This window comes from Panthera pardus, unplaced genomic scaffold (assembly GCF_024362965.1).
Source record: "Panthera pardus isolate Hobbes unplaced genomic scaffold, ASM2436296v1 HiC_scaffold_12, whole genome shotgun sequence".
NCBI lineage: Eukaryota > Metazoa > Chordata > Mammalia > Carnivora > Felidae > Panthera > Panthera pardus.
This window is the reverse complement of record NW_026526677.1, coordinates 28,462,076-28,488,926: the sequence shown is the minus strand read 5'-3', so window position 1 is coordinate 28,488,926 and position 26,851 is coordinate 28,462,076. Positions and strand designations below refer to the sequence as shown.

Sequence of the window (26,851 nt, the reverse complement as noted above, 5' to 3'; positions counted from 1 at the left end):
CCTAGAAACAAGTTAGAGAACAAGGTGGACAAATGGAAACTGAGGAGGAAAAAATATGGAAAAGGGGAAAGAAAGAGCACTATCCTGAAGGAATCAATGAAGACAACATTTCTGCAGAAAATTTAGGAAGAATTCAGTTAATTCTAAATAATTAGAATACAGTAGGCAATAGCCTTTGTGAGCAGAAAAAAATAATTGGGTGGATACTGAATTAATAAAAAACTAGAAAGGGGGAAAAAATGTTTCCTCTGATTTCCAGCAAGTGCCAAGCCACTTTGGTCAAAGCACAGAATCTTTTTTTTTGTTTTTTTTTTTTTCTTAATGTTTATTTTTGAGAGAGAGAGAGTGCAAGCGGGGAAGGAACAGAGAGAGACACAGAATCGGAAGCAGGCTCTGGCTCTGAGCTGTCAGCACTGAGACCAATGTGGGTAGAGCTGGAAGTCAGGAACTGTGAGATCATGACCTGAGCCAAAGTTGGAGGCTTAACCGACTGAGCCACCCAGGGACCCCTCAGAATCTTAAGTAATATTTCAAAGAATTGTGAAGCATGTTATTTGGACAATGAAGGGTGTGAATGTTACCTGAATAGGTCCTCTTACAGCCTGCTGCCTTCATTACTTGAGGCACCAATTCTCAAACGATTGGGTCTCTGGACGCTTTACACTCTATCAAGGGCCCTATAGAGCCTTTACTTATGTGAATTATATCTGATTATATCATATTACATAGTAAAACTGAGATATTTTCAAAATATTATTCCAAACCAAGACAACAAAGTGTACTTTTTTGTTGTTTCCTCGTAAACTCAAAGAAAAGTTCAAGATTCAAGATGTTTTTGCTTTTGTTTTTTTTTTAAATAATGAGGTTACAGTTATCCTGGCAGGTACGATCAAAGACAGCTAAATTACAGTACTGAGAACAAATTAACTTTATTAATCTCTATAGAAACGTACATGTGGATACTTAAACCTACTACCATAGAAAACACAATAATATCCATACAGGCATTCTATTAGAGTGATGACACCATTCACGTCAAATGGCCTCTGGAAATTTCCGTTGTACAGTCGTGAGACAACGGAAGTGAAAAAGGCAAATCATGTCTTTTTACCCTAATGGAAATAGTTTTGACCTAGGAGACCCCTTGAAAGGATCTTAGAAACATCCCAAGACCTGGCGGACCACGATTTGAAAACCAATGCAATCGATTAGTTTTAAAGTCACTTCCCATTTCCTATTACTAGTGAAGTGTATTTTCTCTGGTGAATATTTTGTTTTCGTTCCCGGACCACCCTCTGAGAACCGCTGACCTAAAGTAACCACAAGACAGACCTCTAGCCCAGGGAAATCCAAAGCGACAAGCCCGCGGGATGCGCCGGGGGGCGCTCTGCTTACCACCGAGCACTTTTGAAAATGCCCCCTGAACTCGCAAGCAACGCCGGGTCTAGAAACCAGTCCAAAACCTGCCACCCGCGCGCCAAGGCGGGGCCAGAACTGGCTGCAGGCGGCCGGGCTCGCCCGAGGCTCCCGGCTGAAGCTGCGGCGGCTCGGGAAGCACCCGCGGATCGCCCGCCCGCCGCAGGTAGGCCGGCCCCCGGGGAGGAGGAGCGCGGTGGGTGCTCCCCAGGTAGCCGCCTCCGCCCTCCCTCTCCCACTGCTCTGCTCCGCGGCCTCTCGGGATCAAGGCAGAAACTTAACGCCGCGCGTCCCCGGGCGCCCCTCCGCAGACCCCAGGCGCTTCCACGGCCCGAACGCGGAGGCCACTCCGGCCTTGCGGAGAGAGAGGCCGGGATTGTCGCCGAGATTTGGGGGTCGGGGACGCCGGGACGGAGGGTCTGGCGGCCTCAGGGACCACCCGCCGACGGGGCTTCGGCCCGGGAACTGCAGGAACATGCGCCCAGAGCCTCAGGTGCGGGGCCCGACGGCTTGGCTAGGGCCGGGAATGGGTTTCTCAGAGCGGGGCCCCCTCGGCGGACCGGGTCCGATTGGAACTGAAGGTAGAGGGCTGCCCGCGGCGACAGGTGTCCGCTCAGCAGTCGGCAGAGCCCCGGGGGCGCAGCATTTGTCACTAGGCGCTCTCAGAGCCGCTTTCCGGGCGCTGGTCGGGCCCGGGTGACCGAAACCCGAGAGCGGGGCGCAGTCGGGCGGTTGCTGGGAGCGCAGCAGGTGGGTGACTCAGTTCCCACGAAAACTCAAAGCGCTGAGCCAGGGGCTTTTTTGACTTTTTGCTGTTGTTATTTTGTTTCAGTTTGTTTGGCAGTTACCAGACTATGTTTGCACTTCTGGTTTTTCTCAGCCAACTGCGCATAGTTACCTTCGCGTTTCCTCATTGCACAAGAAGTCCAAAGGAGTCTGGGCATGCTGGAGAAGGTAAGCATGGCCTCCGTTCCGAGGAACCCCCCCCCCCCCCCGGAAACCCGAGCCACGTATTACAGATCTCCAGCGAGAAAGTGTAGTCTTTGAAATTACATGCCCCCATCAATCATAAAAAGCACCAAAATATCCCTTAGTTTAATTTGTGGTTTATTTGGCAATGTTGTGGTTATGTTGGGTACAATTTATACAAATTTATTTCTGTAGGTTACTTTTGATAAATATATATTTAAGACCTTGTTTGTGGTTCACTGAATGGAAAGCCTGTTTCACCTTCTGAAAATCAGTGAGTGCCGTTTTTCTAGATGAGGCTATGTGGTAATTATAATGAGCATAATTACTTGTTCTTCCTGGAAAGATGGACAGGGAGTCCAGGATCTAGTCTGGACTTGTGATGAGACCCTGGGCAAGTTACTTAACCCTTCTCCACTTGAATTTCTTCCTCTGTAAAATGATGGGGGTGGGGAGTAGAATGATCTGATCCCTGAGGTGCTTTTTGACATCATATTGTCTGATTATCTGGATGAAGTCAGATGGTTGTGGGAAGATTAGGCTTGGGGCTTGCTAACCTAGAATTTCATACCTTGCGGGTTCCAGGTCATAAACAGACTAGTTCCTGATCACATTTTAAAAGTCTATCTTAGAAAAAGCAGACAAGAGGGGTGCCTGGGTGGCTCAGTTGGTTAAGCCTTGGACTCTTGGTTTCCGCTCTCTTGGTTTAGGTGAGTCCAAGCCCCACATTGGACTCTGTGCAACAGTGAGGACCCTACTTGGGATTCTCTCTCTCTCCCTCTCTTTCTGCCCTGCCCCCACTTGCACTGTCTCTGTCTCTCTCAAAATAAATAAACTTTAAAAAAAGAAAAGAAAAGCCAGAAAAGAAAAAAAAAATTGGCTTCGGTTTCAGCATCCTCTCTGCCTAGCCATTATGCTTCCCTACCCAGTGCCAATATTTTGGATCTACTTCTTTCTCTACACATTCCTGTCCCTTGTTCCTTCTCATCAGATCTAGTCTCAGCTCATTTTCATTTGGGAAGGATCTGTTACACTAATACTCCTGGATAACTTATTAATGATTTATAAAGCTGAGTGTATTAAACCTTCCAGGAGGGTGTGTGTGTGTGTGTGTGTGTGTGTGTGTGCATGTGTGTGTGTGTGTGTATTTTAAGATAGGACATCTTAACCCAAAAGGATAGGTATCTTAACCCAAAAGAGTCAAACCCTAATAGCAGAATTCTAGGCAATGGATAAGCTAGCTAGTGAGTATAGGGACAGATTTTAGAAGGAGATCCTTCTCAGTGCCTCCCAAGTTACACCACATATGTAAGATTGAAGGTCTACACTCAGTGGGACCAGGCGCTGATCCCCAGTATGCTTATGAGTATATTCATTCATTCACATAATACAGACATAAAAGACATTCTCAAGGACATCACAGACTATGGAAGGAATTTAGAGATCATACTCGAGTGCAGAAGACTGGAAATATCTGTGGGAAATGTAAACAAGGAATCCTGTATTTCTTAAGTTTGTTTATTTATTTATTTATTTATTTATTTATTTATTTATTTAGAGAGCGAGCATGTGGGGGAAGGGCAGAAAGAGAGGGAGAGAGAGAATCCCAAGCAGGCTCGGAGGTGTCAGTGTGGAGTGTGGAGCCCATTGTGGGGCTCAATCCCGTAAACCTCAAGACCACACCTGAGCTGAAATCAAGAGTCAGATGCTTAACCGATTGAGCCACCCAGGTGCCCCAAGGAATCTTATATATTTAAAGAGCTAATTTGTTCAGTTAGTAATCACTTTATTATCACATACTATGTGCCAGGCCCAATGCTAGGTGCTGGAGATACAGCAGTGAAAGACTAGTCCCTGCCCTGGAAGACCTCTTCATCTGGCAAAGGGGGTAGGATGTAAAGAGATAATCTCCATAAGCTCTGTGACAGAGGTAGGGACAGAGAGCTCCAGAGAGAGGAAAGAGTAGCAGTAACTCTGTCTCTGGAGAGTTGTATGGCACAGAAGCCAATAATAAGTGGTGATATGAAAAGTAAACAGGAAAATAAAGGACCTTCAGCTAAACTCTGATAAAGCCCAAGGGTGGAGTTGAAATGACTTAAAAGGAGTTTATTTAGAAAACATGGCATGAAAGAGGGAGAAGGAGAGAGGGAGCAAAAAAATCCCTGGGTTGGTGGGTTTGAAACATCAGAAAGCAGAGACAGCCTCTTAGGACAGCCTTAACTGGGAGAAATAAACATGGGAAGAGAACCTGAGGAGGCAAATACAAAAGTACTAAGGACCGCATATCCTCCAGCAATGGGCGGAGGGAAAATAGGAACTCTCACAGGAAGTCCCGAATGCCCCAGGACCAGGAGGTTTGCTTCTTTGGATAACAAACAAATTGACAGTTACATAGGACCCAAACAACAAAGGACAGTATTTCTCCTAAGATCAAAAGGGTGGCAGGAACAAGTTTAATGAAGCACTGAAAGTCTGAGGTCAACCACTGATGGAATCAGAACTTTCACACTCAGGGAAGTGGCAAACAGCAGCCCCTGGAGGCCATGTTTAATTTGGGGGTGAAGATTTTACTGGCATAAATATCATCCCAAGAACAATAAAAATGTTTATGATTCTCTCTTTCTTACTTTCCTTTCAAGTTGAAAGTAGTTCTATTGAATCCCATCTGGAGGGCACAGAGTATTTTTTAAAAAAATTTTTAATGTTATTTTATATTTGGGGGGGGGGGGGTGCAAAGAGAGCCAGAGACAGAATTTGAAGGAGGCTCCAGGCTCCAAGCTGTCAGCACAGAACCAGATGTGGGGCTCAAACCCACAAGCCGTGGAATCATGACCTGAGCCAAAGTCAGACACTCAACCAACTGAGCCACCCAGTCGCCCATGGAGAGCAGAGTATTTTTATAATTCAAATAACCTGCTTGAAGGAAAGACCAACCGTGAGAAATTTGTGTTGCTTTCTTAGCCAATAAAATGTAAAGATCTAGCCACATCTGAGAAATAGCAATACAAAAGCAGATTTCTAATTCTCCATTCTAAAATTAGATTTCATATAGTAAGTATAGCTAAGTTAGGCAGGCCATGAGTTACTTCATCACTGGTTTAGTATTTTAAACCTACAATAAACTGAGTAATACCAGATTATACCTATGAATTGTTTTAACTAGTAGAATTTAGGTCGAAGAGTTTCTTCCCAATATAGAAAAGTTGAGTTCATTCATTCATTTAGTAAAGTTTTTTGAGTGCCTTGTCTGTGTCAGGAACTGCATGCCTACTTGAATGAAATTTTTTCTTCTAATGAGGGAAACAGTGGTAACAAGTAAGTGGGTAACACATATAAAACACCTGATGGTGATAAGTGCTATGGAGAAAAACAAAGTATAGTAAGGGACAGGGGAGTGCCAGAGGTGGGTGGGTGGGGATGGGAGTTAAGCTAACATTGAACAAAATCCTGAAGGAGATGGAAGAACAAACTGAAAGAAGAAAGTTCTGTTCAGGAGAAATAGCAAGTACAAAGGCGCAATGGAAGCCAGTGAGGCTACAACACAATGTTAAAAACAGACTGTAGGGAAGCAAGGCAACCCCTTCGAGGGCCAATGTAAGAATCCCAATGAGAGATGATGGTGACTTGGAAATTTTTTCATTTTGTCTCTATTTGGTAGTAGCATAAAATCTATAAGAAGACAAAGGAGAATAAAGAATAGAAAGATTTCATCATACTGGTTGCCTTTTAGAATATTTTTTTCTTTCCTTTTCCTTTTAGAGAGAGAACATGAGCAGGGGAGAGGGGCAGAGGAAGAGAAAATCCCAAGCAGGTTCCACACTCAGCACAGAGCCCAACTTGGGGCTCGATCCCATGACCCTGGGACCAGGATCTTAGCCAAAATCAAGAGTCCAACACTCATCTAGGGGCGCCTGAGTGGCTCAGTCGGTTGAGCGTCCAACTTTGGCTCAGGTCAGGATCTTGCAGTTTGTGAGTTTGAGCCCTGCATTGGGCTCTGTGCTGACATCTCAGAGCCTGGATCCTATTTCAGATTCTGTGTCTCCCTCTCTGTGGCCCCTTCCCTGCTCATGCTCTGTCTCTCTCTGTCTCTCAAAAATGAATAAACATTAAAAAAATTTTTAAAAAAAGGGAGTCCAACACTCATCTGACTGAGCCACCCATGCGTCCCTAGAATATTTCTGAAAACAGTTATCAACAGTGATTCCATTCTAGCTTCCCCACCACCCCAGTCCAAATAGCCCATACATGTTATTTATAACATAGATATGTATATGCTGGAATAGTGCAGGCAAATAGAAACATAATGTAAACCACATAAATAATTTAAAATTTTCTTTTTTTCTTTTCTTTTTTTTAATGTTTTTCATTTTTGAGAGAGAGACAGAGCATAAGGCAAGAAGTGGCAGAGAGAGACACACACAAAGACTCTGAAGCAGGCTCCAGGCTCTGAGCTATCAGCAAATAGCCTGATGCAGGGGGCTGCAAGATCATGACCTGAGCCAAAGTCGGGACACTTAACCTACTGAGCCACCCAGGTGCCCCCAAAATTTAAAATTTTCTAATAACCATATTAAAAATGTAAAAATAATTGATAAAATTATATGTTTTTCATATATTTAATTTAAGCCATTATATCCTAAATGTCATTTCCAAATATAAGCAATATAAGACATTGATATATTTCACTTTTTTAATTAAGTCTTTCGAATCCAGTGTATATTTTACATTTATAGCACATGTCAATTCAAATTGGCCATAGTTCAGTTCTCAATAGCCATATGTGTGCCTAATGGCTATTGTATTGAACAAAATAGCTCTATAAGATTCAGACCTATTTGGAAAGGTGATTGATTAGTGGAAAAAAAATATCTTGGACAAGGTGTGACTGTTCTCAAGGGGCTAAGAATAAATGGCTAACCTGAGATCATTCACAAATCAATATTAATCTTTCAAGCCATGCTCTCTCATTAGTACTCAGTATTTCAGTTGCCCACTTTAATATATTCTTCCTTTATAGTAATGGTTAGCAGTGAAAAATACCAAATTCTTTTAAGCATTTGTTATAGTTTTCAGTTTCTGAATTCCAGTCTTGGTAATGTGACCTGGAACAAGATTTCTTTTTTTTTTTTTTTTAATGTTTATTATTTATAGTATGCATGAACACAGAAGGGAAGGGGCAGAGTCCCAAATAGGCTCCTCACTGTCAGTGCAGAGCCCCATGTGGACTTGATCTCAGGAATCGTGAGATCATGGCCTGAGTGGAAATCAAGAGTCAGTCGCTTAACCGACTGAGCCACCTAGGTGCCCCAGGAGCAAGATTTTTTAAGCATTCTTTGTGTGATACCAGAATGAGTTTAAAGTTTGTGGGTTTTTAAAATACTGCCATGGTGGGACATTTTGGTTTTGTGTCAACCTATGCTAAACTCTATTGTGTTTACCATTTACCTTCCCAGAAAAGACAGAGGGAATCTTATAAAGTATTGGAGACACATATTTGGAGGGTAGGTAGAAGGAACTAATTCTTTAGGAGGGGCTGAATGTCTTTTTTTTTTTTTTTAACGTTTATTTATTTTTAAGAGAGAAACAGAGAGAGACAGAGCACAAGCGAGGGAGGGACAGAGAGAGGAAAGAGAGGGAGACACAGAACCCAAAGCAGTCTCCAGGCTTGAGCTGACAGCAGCCAGCCCAACATGAGGCTTGAACTCACAAACCGTGAGATCATAACCTGAGCCACCCAGGCGTCCTGGGGCTGAATGTCTTTTAATTAATCTTATAATTAACCTATAATTTTATTAACTTAGAAGTTTAAAATTTTATAAGTTTTTAGTATAAACTTGCTCTAAAATTTTTAATATATTGGGATGCCTGTATAGCTCAGTTGGTTGGGCATCCGACTTTGGCTCAAGTCATGATCTCACACTTTGTGAGTTTGAGTCCTACGTTGGGCTCTGTGCTGACAGCTCAGAGCCTGAAGCTTGCTTCAGATTCTGTGTCTCCCTCTCTCTCTCTTCCCCTCCCCTGCTCATGCTCCATCTCTCTCAAAAGTAAATAAACATTAAATTTTTTTTTTAATTAGGGGCACCTAGGTGGCTCAATCACTTGAACATCCAACTTTGGCTCAGATTATAATCTCACAGTTCATGGGTTTAAACCCCAAATCAGGCTCTGTGCCAACAGCTCAGAGCCTGGAGCCTGCTTTGGACTCTGTGTCTCCCTCTCTGTCTCTTCCCCTTCCCTGCTCACACACACACACTCTCTCTCTCTCAAAAATAAATAAACATTTTAAAATTTTTTAATTAAAAAATTAATATAAATGTATGAATTTATAATTTTAAAACATAAAAAGATCTTAGTAATAACTTAGTTCATTTTCCAATTTTACAAATGAAGAAATAGCAAACCAGAGATGTAAGTGACTATCCCAGGATACACAGCCAATAGCTAAGCCAAATCAAAACCGAGAATCTCTGTCTTCTCTTAGTCCAAAACTCTATCCATGACACCAAACTAATTTTTCTCAGTCAAGATAATAGAGAGCCAGCCCTTTAGAAGTAGAATAGTCTGACCTGTCATTTCTTGGAAATGTTATTATCTGGAGGGAAAAGTGATATTTAAATAATTTTCATTTATGCTAATAATTTGGGCATAAATCAAAATTATACTTATGCTAGTATATGTATTTCATATTTAACAGAAATTATTTTTACTGATGAGATTTCTTTTTGTCAGGACTTAAAACCATACAAGAAAATTTGGTATAATCTTACATCAAGAGAATTATTCACTTTTCCACAGTTAAAACAGAAATCTTCTGCCCTATTTTTATCAACCTTTGAAATCTTTCTATTTCTTTATTAGTCTTCACATCAAAAGAAGAAGCAAACCTTTTCATACGTAGACACCTCCTATACAATAGATTTGATTTGGAGCTCTTCACGCCCGGTGACCTAGAAAGAGAGTGCATAGAAGAACTTTGTAATTATGAGGAAGCCAGAGAAATTTTTGTGGATGAAGACAAAACGGTAATTTGGTTGATAATGTTAATTGACTGGAAATTATTATTATTAAATGATACTTAAAGTGTCACTCTCAGTCATCAGAGATTTTATGGTTAAAATAAAATCAAGATTGTATACCTGTTACCCCTCTTTACTTCTTTAAAATGATAATTAAGCTATTTAAACTTGGTTTTTATATTTGATTAAATGGGCTTGTAGTAATTAGCAAGTTGTCAATTATGCTGTGATTTTGTGTGTTTAATGTTTATTATATTCAAAAACAATTATAAGGCAGAGTGAATTAAATTTTAAGAGATTATTTGAGTTAGTTCTCGGACTCTTAGTTAGCTTCAATCATTCTAGACTCAGAAATTTTCCTATCAGTGACCTTATCTTTTCTGATTACTGTTATGTATTAACAATCTATTATGTCAACTGCTCTGCCAAAGACTGAAGATACAAAATATATAGTCTCTGCATTCAGGAGTTTATTGTTTGGTATATCTGTGTAATTCAAGGGAAAAAACTTTCAGAAGTTCTCCCTTTTTAAAATTTATTTTGAAGGGGGTGGGGAGGGACAAAGAGGGAGAATCCCAAGCAGGCTCTACACTGTCATTGCAGATCCCGACTCAGGGTTCCATCTCATAAACCGTGAGATCATGAACTGAGCCAAAATCAAGAGTCAGACACTCAACTGACTGAGCCACCCACATGCCCCCTAGACGTTCTCCTTTAAAATAGAATTAAATCCTATCTATTAATCTTGGAACAGTACAAAAAAAAATGGACAGCACTATCCCTGTATAACCTGGCACATTCTTAAAGAATGTTAAGTGATCCAAATTCTTTACTTTTGTAAATTAAATAACAGCTCCTTTTTCCCTTCCTCAAGAGTCCTGTTTTACTCTTTGGTCAATAAGAGCTCCAGGTATCCTTCAAATGCAGGTATTAATGGAACTTAGTTCCTTTTTCTTCTAAAATTGCTCCCAGCCTCTCATTCCCCACTGATATCTGCCACATCTTTTGGAGAAGGAAAACAAAGTCTGTACTTTGTAGTTGTGCCTGTTGAAATTTTATTCTGTTTGTCACAAACCCATTGAATGATTTTACCATGGTTCCTTAAAATCTGCTTCATTCTCTCAGGAAACACTGAACTTACAGAATCTCAAGGATGTCTTTCTCAATCAACACCTTTCAATAAAATTTGGGAAACTTAGGGCCCACCTAGCACAGAGAAGTTCAGACTCCTTTTCAAACTTGGTAATGGGTCCACGGTTTCAGCTCCCACCTTTGGTGCTGTCACCGACTCACTGATAGTTTCACCTGATGCCTGAGTGGGGACTCTGAGCAGGTGAAGGGAGAACGGCAGAGTACAGCAGTGGGGAGCTGGCACGGCCAGTAATCCCCTGACCAATTTCAGAGTTGGGAGAAACAGTGGTGGGTGGTAGTGCTTTAGTTAGAATGAGTCACACCCTCTAGCTTGAATAAACTGGTATCTTACCTGTGGCACATGCCAAGAATTTACCACCCCTGTGTGGGTCATTGGGACCAAATGAAATGATAATAAAACAATGAAATAAACTTGGCATGTTTGCTTTTCTCTTAGGTGGCATTTTGGCAAGAATATTCCATCAAAGGACCAACCACAAAATCAAGTAAGGCAAGAATTGACCAAATTTAATGTTTTTCCCACCCTCTCTCTATTATAATACATTTTAGTTTCATTGTTTGAGTTTGGTTGTTGCTTAACATACATACCTTGTAAACCCAGGGAAGATTTCTCAATTATACACTGGGCTATCTAAGACAGAGGAAGCCATGTTCATCTTTACACACTGAAAATCAAGTTTGGTGAGATACTAGGGAAATGAGATAATAGGCTTAAAGGTGTTTTAAACAACTCAGCTAAGTCGAGACTTGCACAGAATAAAAGTAGGACTCCATTAGTTCCAAGTAGTAAGCTATTTTAATGTTTTTTTCTCTTTTACCATTGCAAGTGAGTGGAATACTTCTGCTACTAGGTGAATTAAGAGTGTTAGAATTCAGTAACTTCTACAGAGGGGAGATCCTTTATTTTCTCTATATTTATCATTTGTAGCTGCTTTTTAGTCAAGTCTTCTTTGCCAACTCTTTCATTCCCCTCAGGTAGAGCCCCAGCTCTGAGGAGACTTTATTACATTGCTATGCTAGTGTTTCTTAGTACATTTATCTGTGTATTTAATACTGAAATGTGCCTAGTTAGACAAAGAATGTTTTGTTTTGTATTTTTTTAAGTTTATTTACTTATTTAGTAATCTCTACACGCAACATGGGGCTTGAACTCATGACCCTGAGATCAGGAGCCACCTGTTCTTCCAACTTGGCCAGCCAGGCACCCTAGAATATGTTTAGTCTTAAATACTATTCATTTAATATGATCTATTTAAAGTAAATGAGGGGCACCTGGGTGGCTCAGTTGGTTGAGCATCCAACTCTTGATTTCGGCTCAGGTTGTGATCCTAGGGTCAAGGGATTGAGCCCCATGTTGGGCTCCACGCTGAGTGTGGAGCCTGCTTGGGATTCTCTCTCTGTCTCTGGAAATAAAGAAATAAACTTAAAAAAAATTTAAATAAAATAAATGAAACTATAACTAGGACTTTTAGGAAGTGCCATTTACAAATTTTTCAGGTCATGTCGCTAACACAAAGACTTTTTAGAAAAATCAATATTATTAGATGCTTAATAGAATGTTTAGATCCAGTGTTAAATTTATTGAAATCATAGGTAGTGCTTTCCAGTTAGTATATATTTTTAATGATTTTAAAATATTAAATAAATGTTAACTAAATGACTTCTCTTAAGATGGCAACAGAGAAAAAATTGATGTCATGGGCCTTCTGACTGGATTAATTGCTGCTGGAGTATTTTTGGTTATTTTTGGATTACTTGGTTACTATCTTTGTATCACCAAGTGTAACAGGCAACAATATCCAGGGTAAGTACCATGTAAAAATATTTAATTCACTATTATGCATTCTATATTGTTATTTTATTAAAAACATTTTTGTAATGTTTATTTATTTTGAGAAAGAGAGAGTGTAAGCATGGGAGGGACCGAGAAAGGTGGGGAGAGAGAATCCCAAGCAGACTCTGCACTGCCAGAGCAAAGCCTGATGCAGGGCTTGATCCCACGAACCACAAGATCATGACCTGAGCTGAAACCAAGAATCAGATGCTTAACCAAGTGAGCCACCCAGGCACTCCTCTATGTCGTTATTTTTAAATGGATAAAAGTGGCTGCCTATTTTTTTTAAGTAAATTTTTTATTTTGGAATAACTTTAGATATACAGGAAAGTTGCCAAGATAATGCAGAGTTTTCCCATCCTTCATCCAGTTTCTCTCATTGTTAACATCTCACATCTCACACTCCCAGAGAACATTTGTAAAACAAACAAACCAACACCGGTATGTTACTGTTAACTAAACTTTAGACCTTATTCAGATTTCACCAATTTTGCCATTCATGTCCTCTTTCTGCTCTAGGACACAGTCAAGATACCACACTGCATTTAGTTGACATGTCCCTCTGGTCTCCTCTAGTCTGTGACAGTGGTTTGGTTACCTAATTTAACACTTACATAAACAATCTATTGACGCTATTTCCAAGGTCCTTCAAAAGAATATAAGAGAATTCACAAGTGTCAACTTGAGTGTTTAATATTTCCTTCTCAAGCAGGAGGCAGATACCAGTGTCCTCACATTGTTTCCAGAAGCAAGAAGTCCCATCATTTACTCCGAGTCCCAGTATGAGCAGATCTAGCCATGTGGCTACCCAATGAAATCAGTGTAACTAGTTTTAAATTCAAACATTTTATTGATATTTTAAATACAAATGAATGAAATAAAATGGTTACCACTTGAAGATAATAGCACATTAATAAAGCTTCATAAGGCTTCATAAAAGCCATAATTGTCTAGATAATAGAATCTCAGCATCCTCATAAAAATGAAAAGTTATTCTCCTCTATATTATCTCTATTACCTTCTCAGTAAGTGTAGATGAGTAAGTGTAACAATAACCTCATTTAAAAAAAAAGTACTAAGTGCTAAACAGGCTATTTGAAATTGATGCTTACATATCCCTATTCACACTTTCAAAATCTATGAAAAGCTCATGACCATGACCAGGTGATGAAAGAGTTATGCAAATGGTGGTGATGGTTGAATAACATTGTGAATATAATTAATGCCACTAAGTTGCAACACTTAAAAATGGTTAAAAATGGCAAATTTTATGTTATATATATTTTGCCACAATAAAAATTTTTTCTTCATTGTAAGTTAAGAGTTTAGGACAACAAATGTGGAATTAGGATTCATCTACTGGAGAATAAAAACTAAAGCCATGGGGTGCCTGGCTGACTCAGGTTGGTAAAGCATGTGACTGTTGATCTCAGGATCATGACTTTGAGCCCCACGTTGGACATAAATATTACTTAAAAAAAAACTGAAGCCACGAGAGTAGGCAAATATTCTAAGTGTGATGAAAAGACAGATGGAGAAGGACAGAGCCTTCAAGGATGCCCACAACAAAGGTGCAGAAAGAGGGTGGAGGACAGGGGCAACATATATTGTAATTCCATCCCCAAGCTGGAATTCCTGAACAACTCCCTGAGGCATTAACATGACCTGTGCGCATGGACAAAGGAGTTTGTCAGAGAGCTCTGTAAATCCTGGAAAATTTTGAGAAATGAGAGAAAGTAAGGAAGAACTTACTTAATTCTTCTTAAGCCACTATCTTTTAAGCTGAGAGACTTTTATTAATTTACCTTATTTAATATAGAAAATGAGCAAGGTCTTTCCATTTTCTAGGACTTTTGACTAATATTTTATTCAGGGTGGCTTTCTCCACAAGTAGGGGAGGGAGTCCTGTAAACTCACAGGCTAATGAAGATACAGGCAAAATTGACTATGGAGACTCTTCTTGCCTTTTATCTTTCTTTTCCACCCCATTCATAATGTCTTTCCCAAAAAGTTCGTGTATACCCTCACGTTTAATAATTGCACTCAAGGTCTGTGATAGCCTAGCCATTATTCAGTGTCCTCATGCATGGCGTTTTCTTCTCTTTTGTTTTTCTTCATCTTTCTACTTTCTGCACCACTACATCTTCTTTCTTACCTTATGCTTTTTTTTCCTCTGAAATCTTGTAGCTTCTTCCCTGCTTTAGGTTAGAAGCAGAATACAAAGGTAGCAAAGTAGTGCCATTATTGTGTATGTTTTCTGTGTATGTTGTTGTAAAATTTAAAAACCCTGAATATCTCTTATTTTATTTTTTAAAGTTTATTTATTTATTGAAGTAATCTCTATACCCACCATGGGGGCTTGAACTCTTGACTTAGAGATCAAGAGGTCCTATGCTCTACTGACTGAGCCCTCCAGGCACCCGTAATATCTCTTTATTTTGTATTTTTGAATGTTTATCCATTTTTGAGAGAGAGAAAAAGAGCACAAGGGGGGAGGGGGAGGCAGAGAGGGAGACAGAGGCTCTGAAGTGGGTTCCATGCTGACAGCACAGAGCCCGACACAGGGCTCAAACTCAAGAACTGCAAGATCAAGACAAATAAAGTTGCTTCCTGGAAAGAAAAAAAAAAAAACAACTGCAAGATCATGACCTGAGCCAAAGTCCGATGCTCAGCCGAGTCACCCAGGTGCCCATCTCATATTTTGAAAGCAATATTAGTGAAGTGCCTGGCTAGCTCAGTCCATAGAGTGTGTGGAGTCTTGATCTTGGGGTTGTGAGTTCAAGCTCCATGTTGGGTATAGAGATTACTAAGAATAAATAAATAAACTTTAAAAAATCATAAAAAAATAAAAGTAGGATTAGTTATTAATGTTAGTGTAGTATAATGCTATACAGTTCACACATCAGTTTTACATCTGTTTTCTCACTTTGATCCCCAGAGCAACCTTTTGAATTTTAGGGGACATTAAAAACTAGGTTTATGAGATATTCTCTTATTTGGGGATTAACTTTTAAACACTTACTAAAGTACTTTTCATCTTTTATCCCAAGAAATTCTTCTAGCAGAGTTATTTGTTCTCTTTCTGTATTTCACAAGTCTGGAAGTGGGGGAAGGGTGAGGAAATATTTGAGAAAGAAAAAAGTAAAAAATAAGATTATTGTCAGAAAAGTTGTCTCATTCCTCTGTCCAAACATGCCAAGAAATGGGAAATAAGATCTTTTCATTTCTTAGTTCCTGTATTTTATGGAGAAAAATGGGCATAAGATGATGTCAGTTTATTTGAAATGTTATTGGTGCATACTTTCTGATATGAATCATTTAAGATGTATATAAGAAATCACTGTGTAGATTATTTAATAATTTTTATATTGTCTCTTATATCTTTAAAGTTTGTTTGTTTTGTGAGAAAGAGAGAGAGAGGGCATGAGCGCGTACACTCATGCACAAGCAGGAGTGGGGCAGAGACAGAGGGAAAGAGAGAATCCCAAGCAGGCTCCATGCTGTCATCTCAGAGCCCAATGTAGGGCTCAAACCCATGAACTGTGAGATCATGACCTGAGTCGAAATCAAGAGCCTTACATGTAACCAACTGAGCCACCCATGTGCCTCTGTCTCTATATCTTAAAATTTGAAAGTAGACATGGAAAATTTTATTTGTTCAAATAAAACACTTGTCTCTCCTATTCTCTGTCAGCAAACAAATAGAACTTTTGGTCATAAGCTAATGAAGGTGGCAAGTGACTAGCCTACCATGACTATGTTCCAGATTTCTGGCAGAGGAGGAATTGTGTGGAGCCCTCTAAGTAAGCTTGTGATGGATGCTCTCAGTCACCCCCAGCTAACTGAAAGGCTAGTCATCCTGTCTCCTTCCCTCTAGTTTCATATCTCATTATTACCTCCAAGGAAAAGGTGTTCCAAGGTGCAAATTGACTGCCTTGGTTTGGAAAAGTTTCCAGTATTTTGCATCTGCTTAACTCTTGTTAGGAAGAATATTGTAAATATTGTCTAGAAGTTGGGGATTAACCTATGAATTCTAACTATCTTATCAGCCATAGCTCTATGAACTTGATTTACACATTAAGTGCTTCATGTACAGCCCACTTCACAGTCTAAACCAATAAATTTACTAATGTTTAAATTATAATTGGTAATTCAATAGTGAGAAGGGAAAACAAAGGTTCATAACACCAGACCTGTGTTGCATATTAATTTTCATTGGCTGGTGTAGCTGACAAAGTTTTGTGAAAATGGTGGGGCTTGAACTAGGCCATATTTTTTAAAATTGTTGGTCTTAGGTCAATGGAGTGCGGAAAAGACAATAATCTGAGAAAGCAAACAATGCCAGTGAAAGCACAGAGGCAGGACAGAGAATTCATTGCACATAGTACTTTCGCAAGAGCAAAAAGCTGTAAAAAATTAGGTGAGGCCAGGATAAGGGAGGCTCTAAAAAGGAGGCATGGAGTTGAACTTGACTCAGTGGAAAGTAGGCTTCAGGTTACACTTTTGCAGGGAAGAGGGACATGACAGAAGTGCTGTTTAGGAGGAATGGACCAGGCAGCAGGACTGCAGGGGCAATAGGAGAGAGACAGGCATCACCTGTTGTGATTATCTCTGTGACATCACTTCCCTTGGCTTGGAGTAATGCTGCCTTTCAACAAGAAAGGATTTGGTTTCACAACATATTTTGAGAAAGTTCTCTTTCTCAAAGAGAAAAAGGGGAGAAAAAGGGAATTAGTATGTTTTGAGCCCTTATTATAGTGTTCCAGACACTGCTTAGATACTTTAAATATGACATCTTTCTGAATCCACACAATACAACTCTGTTGAGGTAGCTATTATTATCCACATTTTATTGAGGGGGAAACTGAGTTAGATTACTTGCCTTTGGTCACGTAGCTATGAAATGATAGGATCCATTTTCATACCTGTGTCTGACTCCAAAACGCTTGCTCTTTCATCAGAGTTTATGTGTAAAATAAAACTGTTGTTATAGTAATAACAACAACTTTTATGAAAAGTTCAACCTTTGATAAGCTTTTGATCAACTTTTATCAACATAGTCAGTTGGGTTTTATAATATTGCCATTTTAACCTAAAATGCTGCCTTTCTAGATCTAACCGCAGTCTCTCCGTTTAGTTCTTCAGCCACCTATGTAAGAAGGGGCCGGCACACTCCCTCCATCATTTTCAGAAGACCTGAGGAGGCTGCCTTGACTCCATCACCACCTTCCGTAGAGGACACAGGATTACCTTCTTATGAACAGGCAGTGGCACTGACCAGAAAACACAATGTTTCCCCACCGCCACCATACCCCGGGCCAGCAAAAGGGTTTCGAGTATTTAAAAAGTCTATGTCGCTCCCATCTCACTAAGCCCATCATGGTGGAAAAGGAGATTCCTGTTATTTGAATGCTTTGTTTTCCCTGAACCAAAGAGACATGTCATATCAGCCCTTTATGACAAACTCTAAGGAGCAAAGAAAGAATAAGCATGTGTACCACACCACAGAAGTTCTGTTGGCATCTTGGACCTGAACTTGATCATTATCAGCTTGATAAGAAACTTTGATTCCATGTCTTTGCAGTAAAGAAGAGAGCACTTTTTTGTTTATTTTAATGGTTCAAAAACTCTGTTATGGATGCCATAGCTAGAACTAGTAAATATCCTTTGTACAGATAAAGGTTATAGATTTCTTGCACTGAATATAAAAAAAATGATTTCTGATCAGTAGATTACCAAAGTCAGCATATTGGACTCACCCTTTATTAGGATTTCTTTTTGGTTGGAAATACTTTACAAAATTTGATACTTCAGTATAAATTGGTGGCCTTAATCACTGGGTTTTACATTTTAAATAATTGCATAGTATTGAACCATAATTTGTAGGTTTTAGTTGTTAACAATTGCTGTCAGTCATGTTTTGCTATGGGGAGTAGGGAGTAATTTAAAGAAAAATCAGTTGCTAGAGAGTTAGTTCTTCAGAGGGTATAGGGTTGCAATGGCAAGGATTTGCAAGGGCTGTAATACTGTCAAATAAATACATAGGCTTCAAATCTAGTAGTGACTAGAACTTGATAAAGTTGCCCATTCTACTGACATGTCCATTTTCATTGCTAAATTATCTATGTATCACTATATATAATTATTTATCTTGAAAATGTGTTGAAGTTTATAAATAATAGTTTGAGAACATAGAAAATTTAATTTACTTTTCTGCTATTAAAATACTGACTAAGGGGCGCCTGGGTGGCTCAGTTGTTTGAGTGTCTGACTTCGGCTCAGGTCGTGATCTCACAGTTCGTGGGTTTGAGATCCACATCGAGCTCACTGCTATCAGCATGGAGCCTGCTTTGGATCCTCTGTCCCCCTCTCTCTCTGCCCCTCCCCTGCTTTGCTCTCTCTCAAAAATAAACATTTAAAAAAATAAAATAATCTTTTAAAAAATAATAATAATACCGACTAAAGTTATCAACAACCCCTTGTACCTCTTAATGTCTAGACCCAAAACACCATAAGTAATCGTTTTAACCTATACTTTTTGTCTCTTCTTCTAATTGTAGATATGACTAGTCTTCCTTAAGAATGTAGTAGAATATAAGCTATAAACCTCTGGAGTGAGTGTGTTTGCACACATTTATGTAAGTGGGTGTGGATGTAAATGTGAATTTGTTTTCTCTTTGCAGGAACTTAAGAAATAACATACTCCTGGCAAATAAAATAGAAAATTCTGTTCTTTTTGTTTTGCTAGGCATTGCATTTTCCAATTATTTAAGACCATGTGTAAAATTGTATTTTGTTTTATAATTTTTACAGAAGTGAAACTAAAACCCACATGTATTTGGTAATTCCTTCCAATTAAATGTTTACAAAGTATAAATTATCATTACAATATGTGTGTGTGAGTGTATATGTCTCTCTTTTAAGACAACATGATCTTAAGGCGGATATAAGCAAGACCTTAATCATTTCAGACTGCAACCACTTTATCCTTCTAGATTATGGGGTCTCTTTAGTTGCTTGGCACAAAGAAATCATCTAGCAAAATTTAGGTATAATTTTAAAAACTAGTCTTTTTACTTTTTTATTTTTATTTTTTTAATATGAAATTTATTGTCAGTTGGTTTCCATACAACACCCAGTGTTCATCCCAACAGGTGCCCTTCTCAATGCCCATCACCCACCCTCCCTCCCTCCCACTCCCCATCAGCCCTCAGTTTATTCTCAATTTTTAAGAGTATTTTTATTTTTTTAAAGATTTTATTTTTAAGTAATCTCTACACCCACTGTGGGGTTCAAACTCACAGCCCCAAGATCAAGAGTTGTGTGCTCCACAAACTGAGCCAGCCAGGCACTCCAGGAAAAGAAGTCTTAAAAAATTTTTTTAATCTTTATTTTACATAGGTTCCATGCCCAACGTGAGGCTTGAACTCACCACCTTGAGATCAAGAGTCACATGCTCCACTGACTGAACCAGCCAGGTACCCCAAAAGTAGTCTCTTTAGAGCGTCCTACATTACCTATAAAAATTTTACCATTGTGGGGCACCTGGCTGGCTTAGTCAGTAGAACATGCAAGTCTTGATCTGGAGGTCATGAGTTTGAGCCCCACATTTGGTGTAGAGATTATTTTAAAAAAAAAGAAAATTACTATTAATCATACCTTGACTTCCCATAGGTACTTTTCTGATGTAACTTTGCACTTTGCCCTTATTTTAATTTTCTTTAAAATGTCAGAGGCAGGGGCACCTGGGTGGCTCAGTCAGTTAAGTATCCAAATTCAGCTCAGGTCATGATCTCATGGTTTGTGAGTTCAAGCCCCACATCGGGCTCTGTGCTGACAGTTTAGAGCCTGGAGCCTGTTTAGGATTTTGTGTCTCCCTCTCTCTCTGCCCCTCCTCCACTCACACTCTGTCTCTGTCTCTGTCTCAAAAATAAACATAAATAAATAAATAAATAAATAAATAAATAAATAAAATAAGAACTTAAAAAAAAATAAAATGTCAGAGGCAAATTCTACTTTGCTCATTTTGTAGCAGTCAGACTGAGGTGTAGAAGGATAACTTGCCCTAAATCTAACATGTTGGTGAGAGCTAGGTTTAGAAAGGGCAAGCACACTTTTCCAGGCCCATCTCATACCTATAGAATTATGCTGTCTCAAATTACAAAGAACAGGGACCTTATTACTTAATTCTAGTTCTGTATGAAAAATTGATGACCATTTGTCATATATACGTAAGTGTATATAGGTATATGTATATGTATGTGTCTAGAATTGCATTGTCTCAAATTATGAAAAACAAGGATCTTACTACTTAATACTAAGTCTGTATGAGAAATTTATGAGCATTTGTCATATATGTCATACATATGTCATACATAAACATATATAAGTACATATATTACACATATGTGTACATATTCTCACACACATGTATTTCTTAGGATGAATAGAAATATAAGACAGGCACCTGGCTGGCCCAGTCAGAGGAGCATGCCTCTCTTAATCTCAGGGTCATAAATTCAAGCCCCACATTGGGTATACAGATTATTTAAATAAATAAACGTTTAAAAGAAAAGAAAAATATAAGATAAGATGTATCTCTTATTGAATCATTATTTGAAATATTCCTTGAACTTGTTTACTACCACTGACAGACGAGAGTCTAATTGCAAATCTAACTTCAGAAACTATGACAACCCCTCTCTCCCAGCAGTAGCCTAGATTTGTTATATGCCATCATTTAGGGTAAAACAGTTGCTCTAACTTGAATTAATCTAGAATTCATCACTAAGGTTGTGAAATCCCTGGTATTTGTAAAACATCCAATGTTGAGCTCATAATGCTTTATACAAAGGAAAATGTGGTATGAGACTACACCAAAATAAAATGCTTCTGCACAGCAAAGGAAACCATCAACGAAACAAAAAGACAACCCACTGAATGGGAGATATTTGCAAATGATACATCCAACAAGGAATTAATATCAAAAATATATAAAGAGCTTATACAACTCAACACTGAACAAACAATCCAATTTAAAAGTGGGAAGAAGAACTGAACAGACATTTTTCCAAAGAAGACATACAGATGGAAAACAGACACATGAAAAGATGCTCAAAATCTCTAGCCATCAGGGAAATGCAAATCAAAACCACAATGAGATATCACCTTATACTTGTCAGAATGGCTAGTATCAAAAAAGACAAGAAATAAGTGTTGGCAAGGATGTGGAAAAAAAGGAACCTCATGGACTTTTCGTGGGGAATGTAAATTAGTACAGACACTGTAGAAAAGAGTACAGAGGTTCCTCGAAAAAGTAAAGATAAAAAACCTTATGATCCAGTAATTCTACTACTGTGTATTTACCCAAAGGAAATGAAAACACTAATTCAGAAAGATAACACTATGTTTTATTGCAGAATTGTTTACAGTCACCAAGACATGGAAGCAACACAAGTGTCCATCAACAGATGGATAAAGAAGATGTGGCATACATATAATGGGGTATCACTCAGCCATAAAAAAAAGAATGAGATCTTGCTACTTATGACAACATGGATGGGCCTAGAGGGTATTCTGCTAAATAAGTCACACAGAGAAAGACAAATACCAGATGATTTCACATATAGGTAGAATCTAAGAAACAAACAAACAAAATGAACAAACAAACAGACCCTTAAATGCAGAGAACAGATTGATGGCTGCCAGAGGGAAGGTGGGTGGGGAGATGGGATGAAATAGATAAAAGGGATTAAAAGGTATAAACTTCTGGTTATAAAATAAATAAGTCACAGGGATGAAAAGTACAGCACAGGAAATATAGTCAATAATATTTTAAACATTGGTGACAGATGGGGACTACCTTTATCATGGTTAGCACTGAATAATGTATAGAATTGTTGAACATATGTTGTACCTGACACTAATATAACATTGTATATTAATTCCATAACTGGTAACTGCTTATAATAGAAAAATATCTTAATATAAAATTATTGGCATATATTTCTCTCATTCAGCAGTCTGAATTCTTGTAGTACTTTGGGTAGTGGATTTTTTTTGTTTGATCTGTTTTATTTGTGCTTCTCCCCCAAGAAACTTATTAGTGTTAACCATTAAATCTATTTTGAAATAAGGTTTGTATTTAGGGGCGCCTGGCTGACTCAGGTGGAAGAGCATGGGACTCTTGATCTTGGGGTAGTGAGTTCAAGCCCCATGTGGGGTGCAGAGATTACTTAAATAAATTTAAAAAAAAACAACACTTTGAAATACAGTTTGTTTTTAACTAGATCATTACAACTCCTCCATTACAATCAGGAAATGATGGAATATGGGTGTAAAAAGGGAACTGGACAAGAAAAAAGACAAATAGGCATTAAAAGGTTATACCTTCAATAGGATATTTAATTCTACACAGAATATTGTTTTTTCAAAATGAAAAAAATCAAAGAGCACAAATTGTGTCAAAGTTTTTCATTTAATAATGTACCCTCTGATGGGGCATGTGGGTGGCATCCAACTCTTGATTTCAGCTCAGACTGTGGTCTCATGGTCATGGGATCAAGCCCTGCAATGGGCTCTGTGTTGATCATGGAGCCTGCTTGGGATTCTCTCTCTCCCTCTCTCTATACCCCTCCCCTGCTTGTGCAGATGTGCACACAGACGCCTCTCTCTCTCTCTCTCTCTGTCTCTCTCTCACTTTCTCTCGAAATATATAAATAAACATTAAAAATAATAATAGGAGCACCTGGGTGGCCTAGTCAATTAAGTGTCTGACTCTTGATTTCAGCTCAGGTCATGATTCAGCTCGGTTTGTGGGACTGAGCCCAGCATCAGGCTCTGCGCTAACTCTGTGGAGTGTGCTTGGGATTCTCTCTCTCTGTCTCCCTCTGCTCCTCCCGTACTTGTTCTCTCTCTCTCTCTCTCTCTCTCTCTCTCCCTCAGAATAAATAAATAAACTTTGAAAAACAATATTGTACCCTCTGAATGAATACAGAGTGGGGTAAAAACTCTTGAAACTATAAAAACTAGAACAACAGTGTCTTCTGTATCTTTGGTTTCCCATTGGCCTGTAAAATTCAAATCAATTTTTCTACCTCTCAGATAATTTATGTGTGTGTGTGCTTTTCCTATATAGGTACAAGAGAATTTTTTGATAAGAAAAGGTTTGTAGTGCTGCTCAAAAGCTTAATTTTTTGTTCTAGAACTGTTTTTTTTCTAATTTAATGTGAATTCTATTTTTATCAGTTATTATTTTGCTTTGAAATATTGTGTATAGCATTTATACTATTAGAGGAGTGTCTATAATGTCTGTAATTTTTAAAAACTAGAGTCTTTTCCTCTCTGACCTCAGCCGCAGCAATTTCTTACTTGACACATCCCCTAAAGGCAAGGGAATTAAAAGCAAAAACGAATTACTGGGACCTTATGAAGACAAAAAGCTTCTGCACAGCAAAGGAAACAACCAACAAAACTAAAATGGACCCAACGGAATGGGAAAAGACATTTTCAGATGACATATCGGACAAAGGGCTAGTATCCAAAATCTATAAAGAGCTCACCAAACTCCACACCCGAAAAACAAATAACCCAGTGAAGAAATGGGCAGAAAACATGAATAGACACTTCTCTAAAGAAGACATCGAGATGGCCAACAGGCACATGAAAAGATGCTCAACGTCACTCCTCATCAGGGAAATACAAATCAAAACCACACTCAGATATCACCTCACGCCAGAGTGGCCAAAATGAACAAATCAGGAGACTATAGATGCTGGAGAGGATGTGGAGAAATGGGAACCCTCTTGCACTGTTGGTGGGAATGCAAATTGGTGCAGCTACTCTGGAAAACAGTGTGGAGGTTCCTCAAAAAATTAAAAATAGACCTACCCTATGAGCCAGCAATAACACTGCTAGGAATTTACCCAAGGGATACAGGAGTACTGATGCATAGGGGCACTTGTACCCCAATGTTTATAGCAGCACTTTCAACAATAGCCAAATTATGGAAAGAGCCTAAATGTCCATCAACTGATGAATGGATAAAGAAATTATGGTTTATATACACAATGGAGTACTACGTGGCAATGAGAAAGAATGAAATATGGCCTTTTGTAGCAACGTGGATGGAACTGGAGAGTGCGATGCTAAGTGAAATAAGCCATACAGAGAAAGACAGATACCGTATGTTTTCACTCTTATGTGGATCCTGAGAAAGTTAACAGAAACCCATGGGGGAGGGGAAGGAAAAAAAAAAAAAAAGAGGTTAGAGTGGGAGAGAGCCAAAGCATAAGAGACTCTTAAAAACTGAGAAAAATTGAGGGTTGATGGGGGATGGGAGGGAGGGGAGGGTGGTTGATGGGTATTGAGGAGGGCACATTTGGGATGAGCACTGGGTGTTGTATGGAAACCAGTCTGACAATAAATTTCATATATTGAAAAAAAATAAAATTAAGATATTCAATAAAAAAAAACAAAACTAGAGTCTTGTAGATCCTATCTACGTGACATTTAGGAACATATATGACATATACTGATACATTCCACTTTCAACCATTGTTTTGAATGCACATTTTTCTTACAGCCTTAATTATATTTTTGTTTTAATGGATTTCCCTAAATCCAGACACTTTTATACATGTAAATAAACTTTATACTAAATAACTATCTGTTGCTTGTTTCAATTAAACATTCTTCTTATGTAATGTGAAAAATATTGTGAATTTAATGTGAACAGCGCATTTCAAAACAGTGTTTACAAAATGGTGTTGCTGTGAATATCTTCTATTTAAGTGGGGTTAGCCTTCTATTTAAACAATTTTGTTACACTTGTGAAAGTGCTATTTTGCTTTTTATTTTTTAAGTTTATTTATTTTGAGAGAGACAGGGACAGTACAAGTGAGGGAGGGGCAGAGAGAGAGGGAGAGAGAGAGAATCCCAAGCTGGCTTTGTACCACCAGCCCAGAGCCCAATATGGGGCTCAAACCCACAAAGCCATGAGATCATGACCCCAGCCAAAACCAAGGGTTGGACACTTAACCGACTGAGCCACCCAGGTGCCCTGAACATGCTATTTTCTTTGATGCAGTTGTTTTTAAAAATTTTTTTTAGCGTTTTAATTTATTTTTGAGAGACAGAACAGTAGCAGGGGAGGGGCAGAGAGAGAGGGAGACACAGAATCTGAAGCAGGCTCCAGGCTCTGAGCTGTCAGCACAGAGCCCAACGTGGGGCTTGAACTCACCGTGAGGTCATGACCAGAGCTGAAGTCAGTCTCTCAACCGACTGAGCCACCCAGGTGCCCCTTAACACAGTTTTAGCATTTAATATGTTGTTTGAGGCAAATATATTACTCCTTAAAACTGAATTTATTTCTGTGGCCTATATCTATACATAATCTAAAAATGATAAGAAAATGTAGTAATGTTATATTAAATTATGGGAATAACATTACTTCCAGCTTAAGAGAAACATATTAAGTAATACTGAGTATCCAGGCACCTGGCTGGCTCAGCAGAGTATCTGACTCTTGACCTCAGGGTCGTGAGGGCAAGCCTCATGGGGGTGTAGAGATTATTTAAAAATAAAGATTTTTAAAAAGTAATACTAAGCATCATACCCATAAATAAACACTGGTTATTATTAAACATTACCTCATGCTGAACATTTAGACTACCTCAAAATTTTTTTGGATCCAATTGAGTTATACACAAATGTTAATACTTATACTCCTTAAAATTATAATTTTTTAAATTTTCTTATTGTTTATTTAAAAAAGTTTTTTGTTTAATGTTTATTTTTGAGAGACAGAGCTCGAGTGGGGGAGGGGCAGAAAGAGAAGGAGACACAGAATCTGAAGCAGGCTCCAGGCTCTGAGCTGGCAGCACAGAGCCAGATGTGGGACTTGAACTCACGAACCGCGAGATCATGACCTGACCTGAAGTCAGAAGCTTAACTGACTGAACTACCCAGGCGCCCCTCCTTAAAATTACTTTAATCAAGGGAACAAGAAGAGAAGCTAGTTATGGGGAGAAAATATTTGCAAAATACTCATCTGATAAAGGACTGTTGTCCAAATTATACAAAGAACTTTTAGAAATCAACAATAAGAAAACTAACAACTCTGATTTTTAAAATGGACAAAAGAACTGAACAGCCACCTCACCAAAGAAAATGTGTGGATGGCAAGTAAGGATGTCAGCATTGTATGTCATTAGAGAATTGCAAATAAAAGCAACTAAGAGTTACCACTACACACCTATTTAAAATGACCAAAATCTATAACACAAACACTAAGTGTTGGTGACAATGTAGAGCAACAAGAACTCTCATTTATTGCTGGTTGAAGTAAAAAATGGTACAGTCACTTTCGAGGACAGTTTGGCAGCTTCTTACATAACTAATTATGCTTACCGTTTGATCCAGCAATCATGCTCCTTGTTATTTACCCAAATGAGTTGAAAATGTA

General features: G+C 38.7%; 1 protein-coding gene across 1 annotated transcript; it reads left to right on the top strand.

Annotated features, from left to right (window-relative positions):
• The first annotated feature begins 1,627 nt into the window (after positions 1 to 1,627).
• On the top strand, positions 1,628 to 19,278 carry PRRG4 (proline rich and Gla domain 4). Its single transcript, XM_053899852.1, has 7 exons — positions 1,628 to 1,909; positions 2,249 to 2,370; positions 2,448 to 2,450; positions 9,244 to 9,407; positions 10,990 to 11,038; positions 12,225 to 12,357; positions 17,525 to 19,278. The coding sequence occupies exons 2-7, from the start codon at positions 2,271 to 2,273 to the stop codon at positions 17,757 to 17,759; spliced, it is 684 nt and encodes a 227-aa protein (XP_053755827.1). The 5' UTR covers positions 1,628 to 1,909; positions 2,249 to 2,270; the 3' UTR covers positions 17,760 to 19,278.
• Positions 19,279 to 26,851: the final 7,573 nt, after the last annotated feature.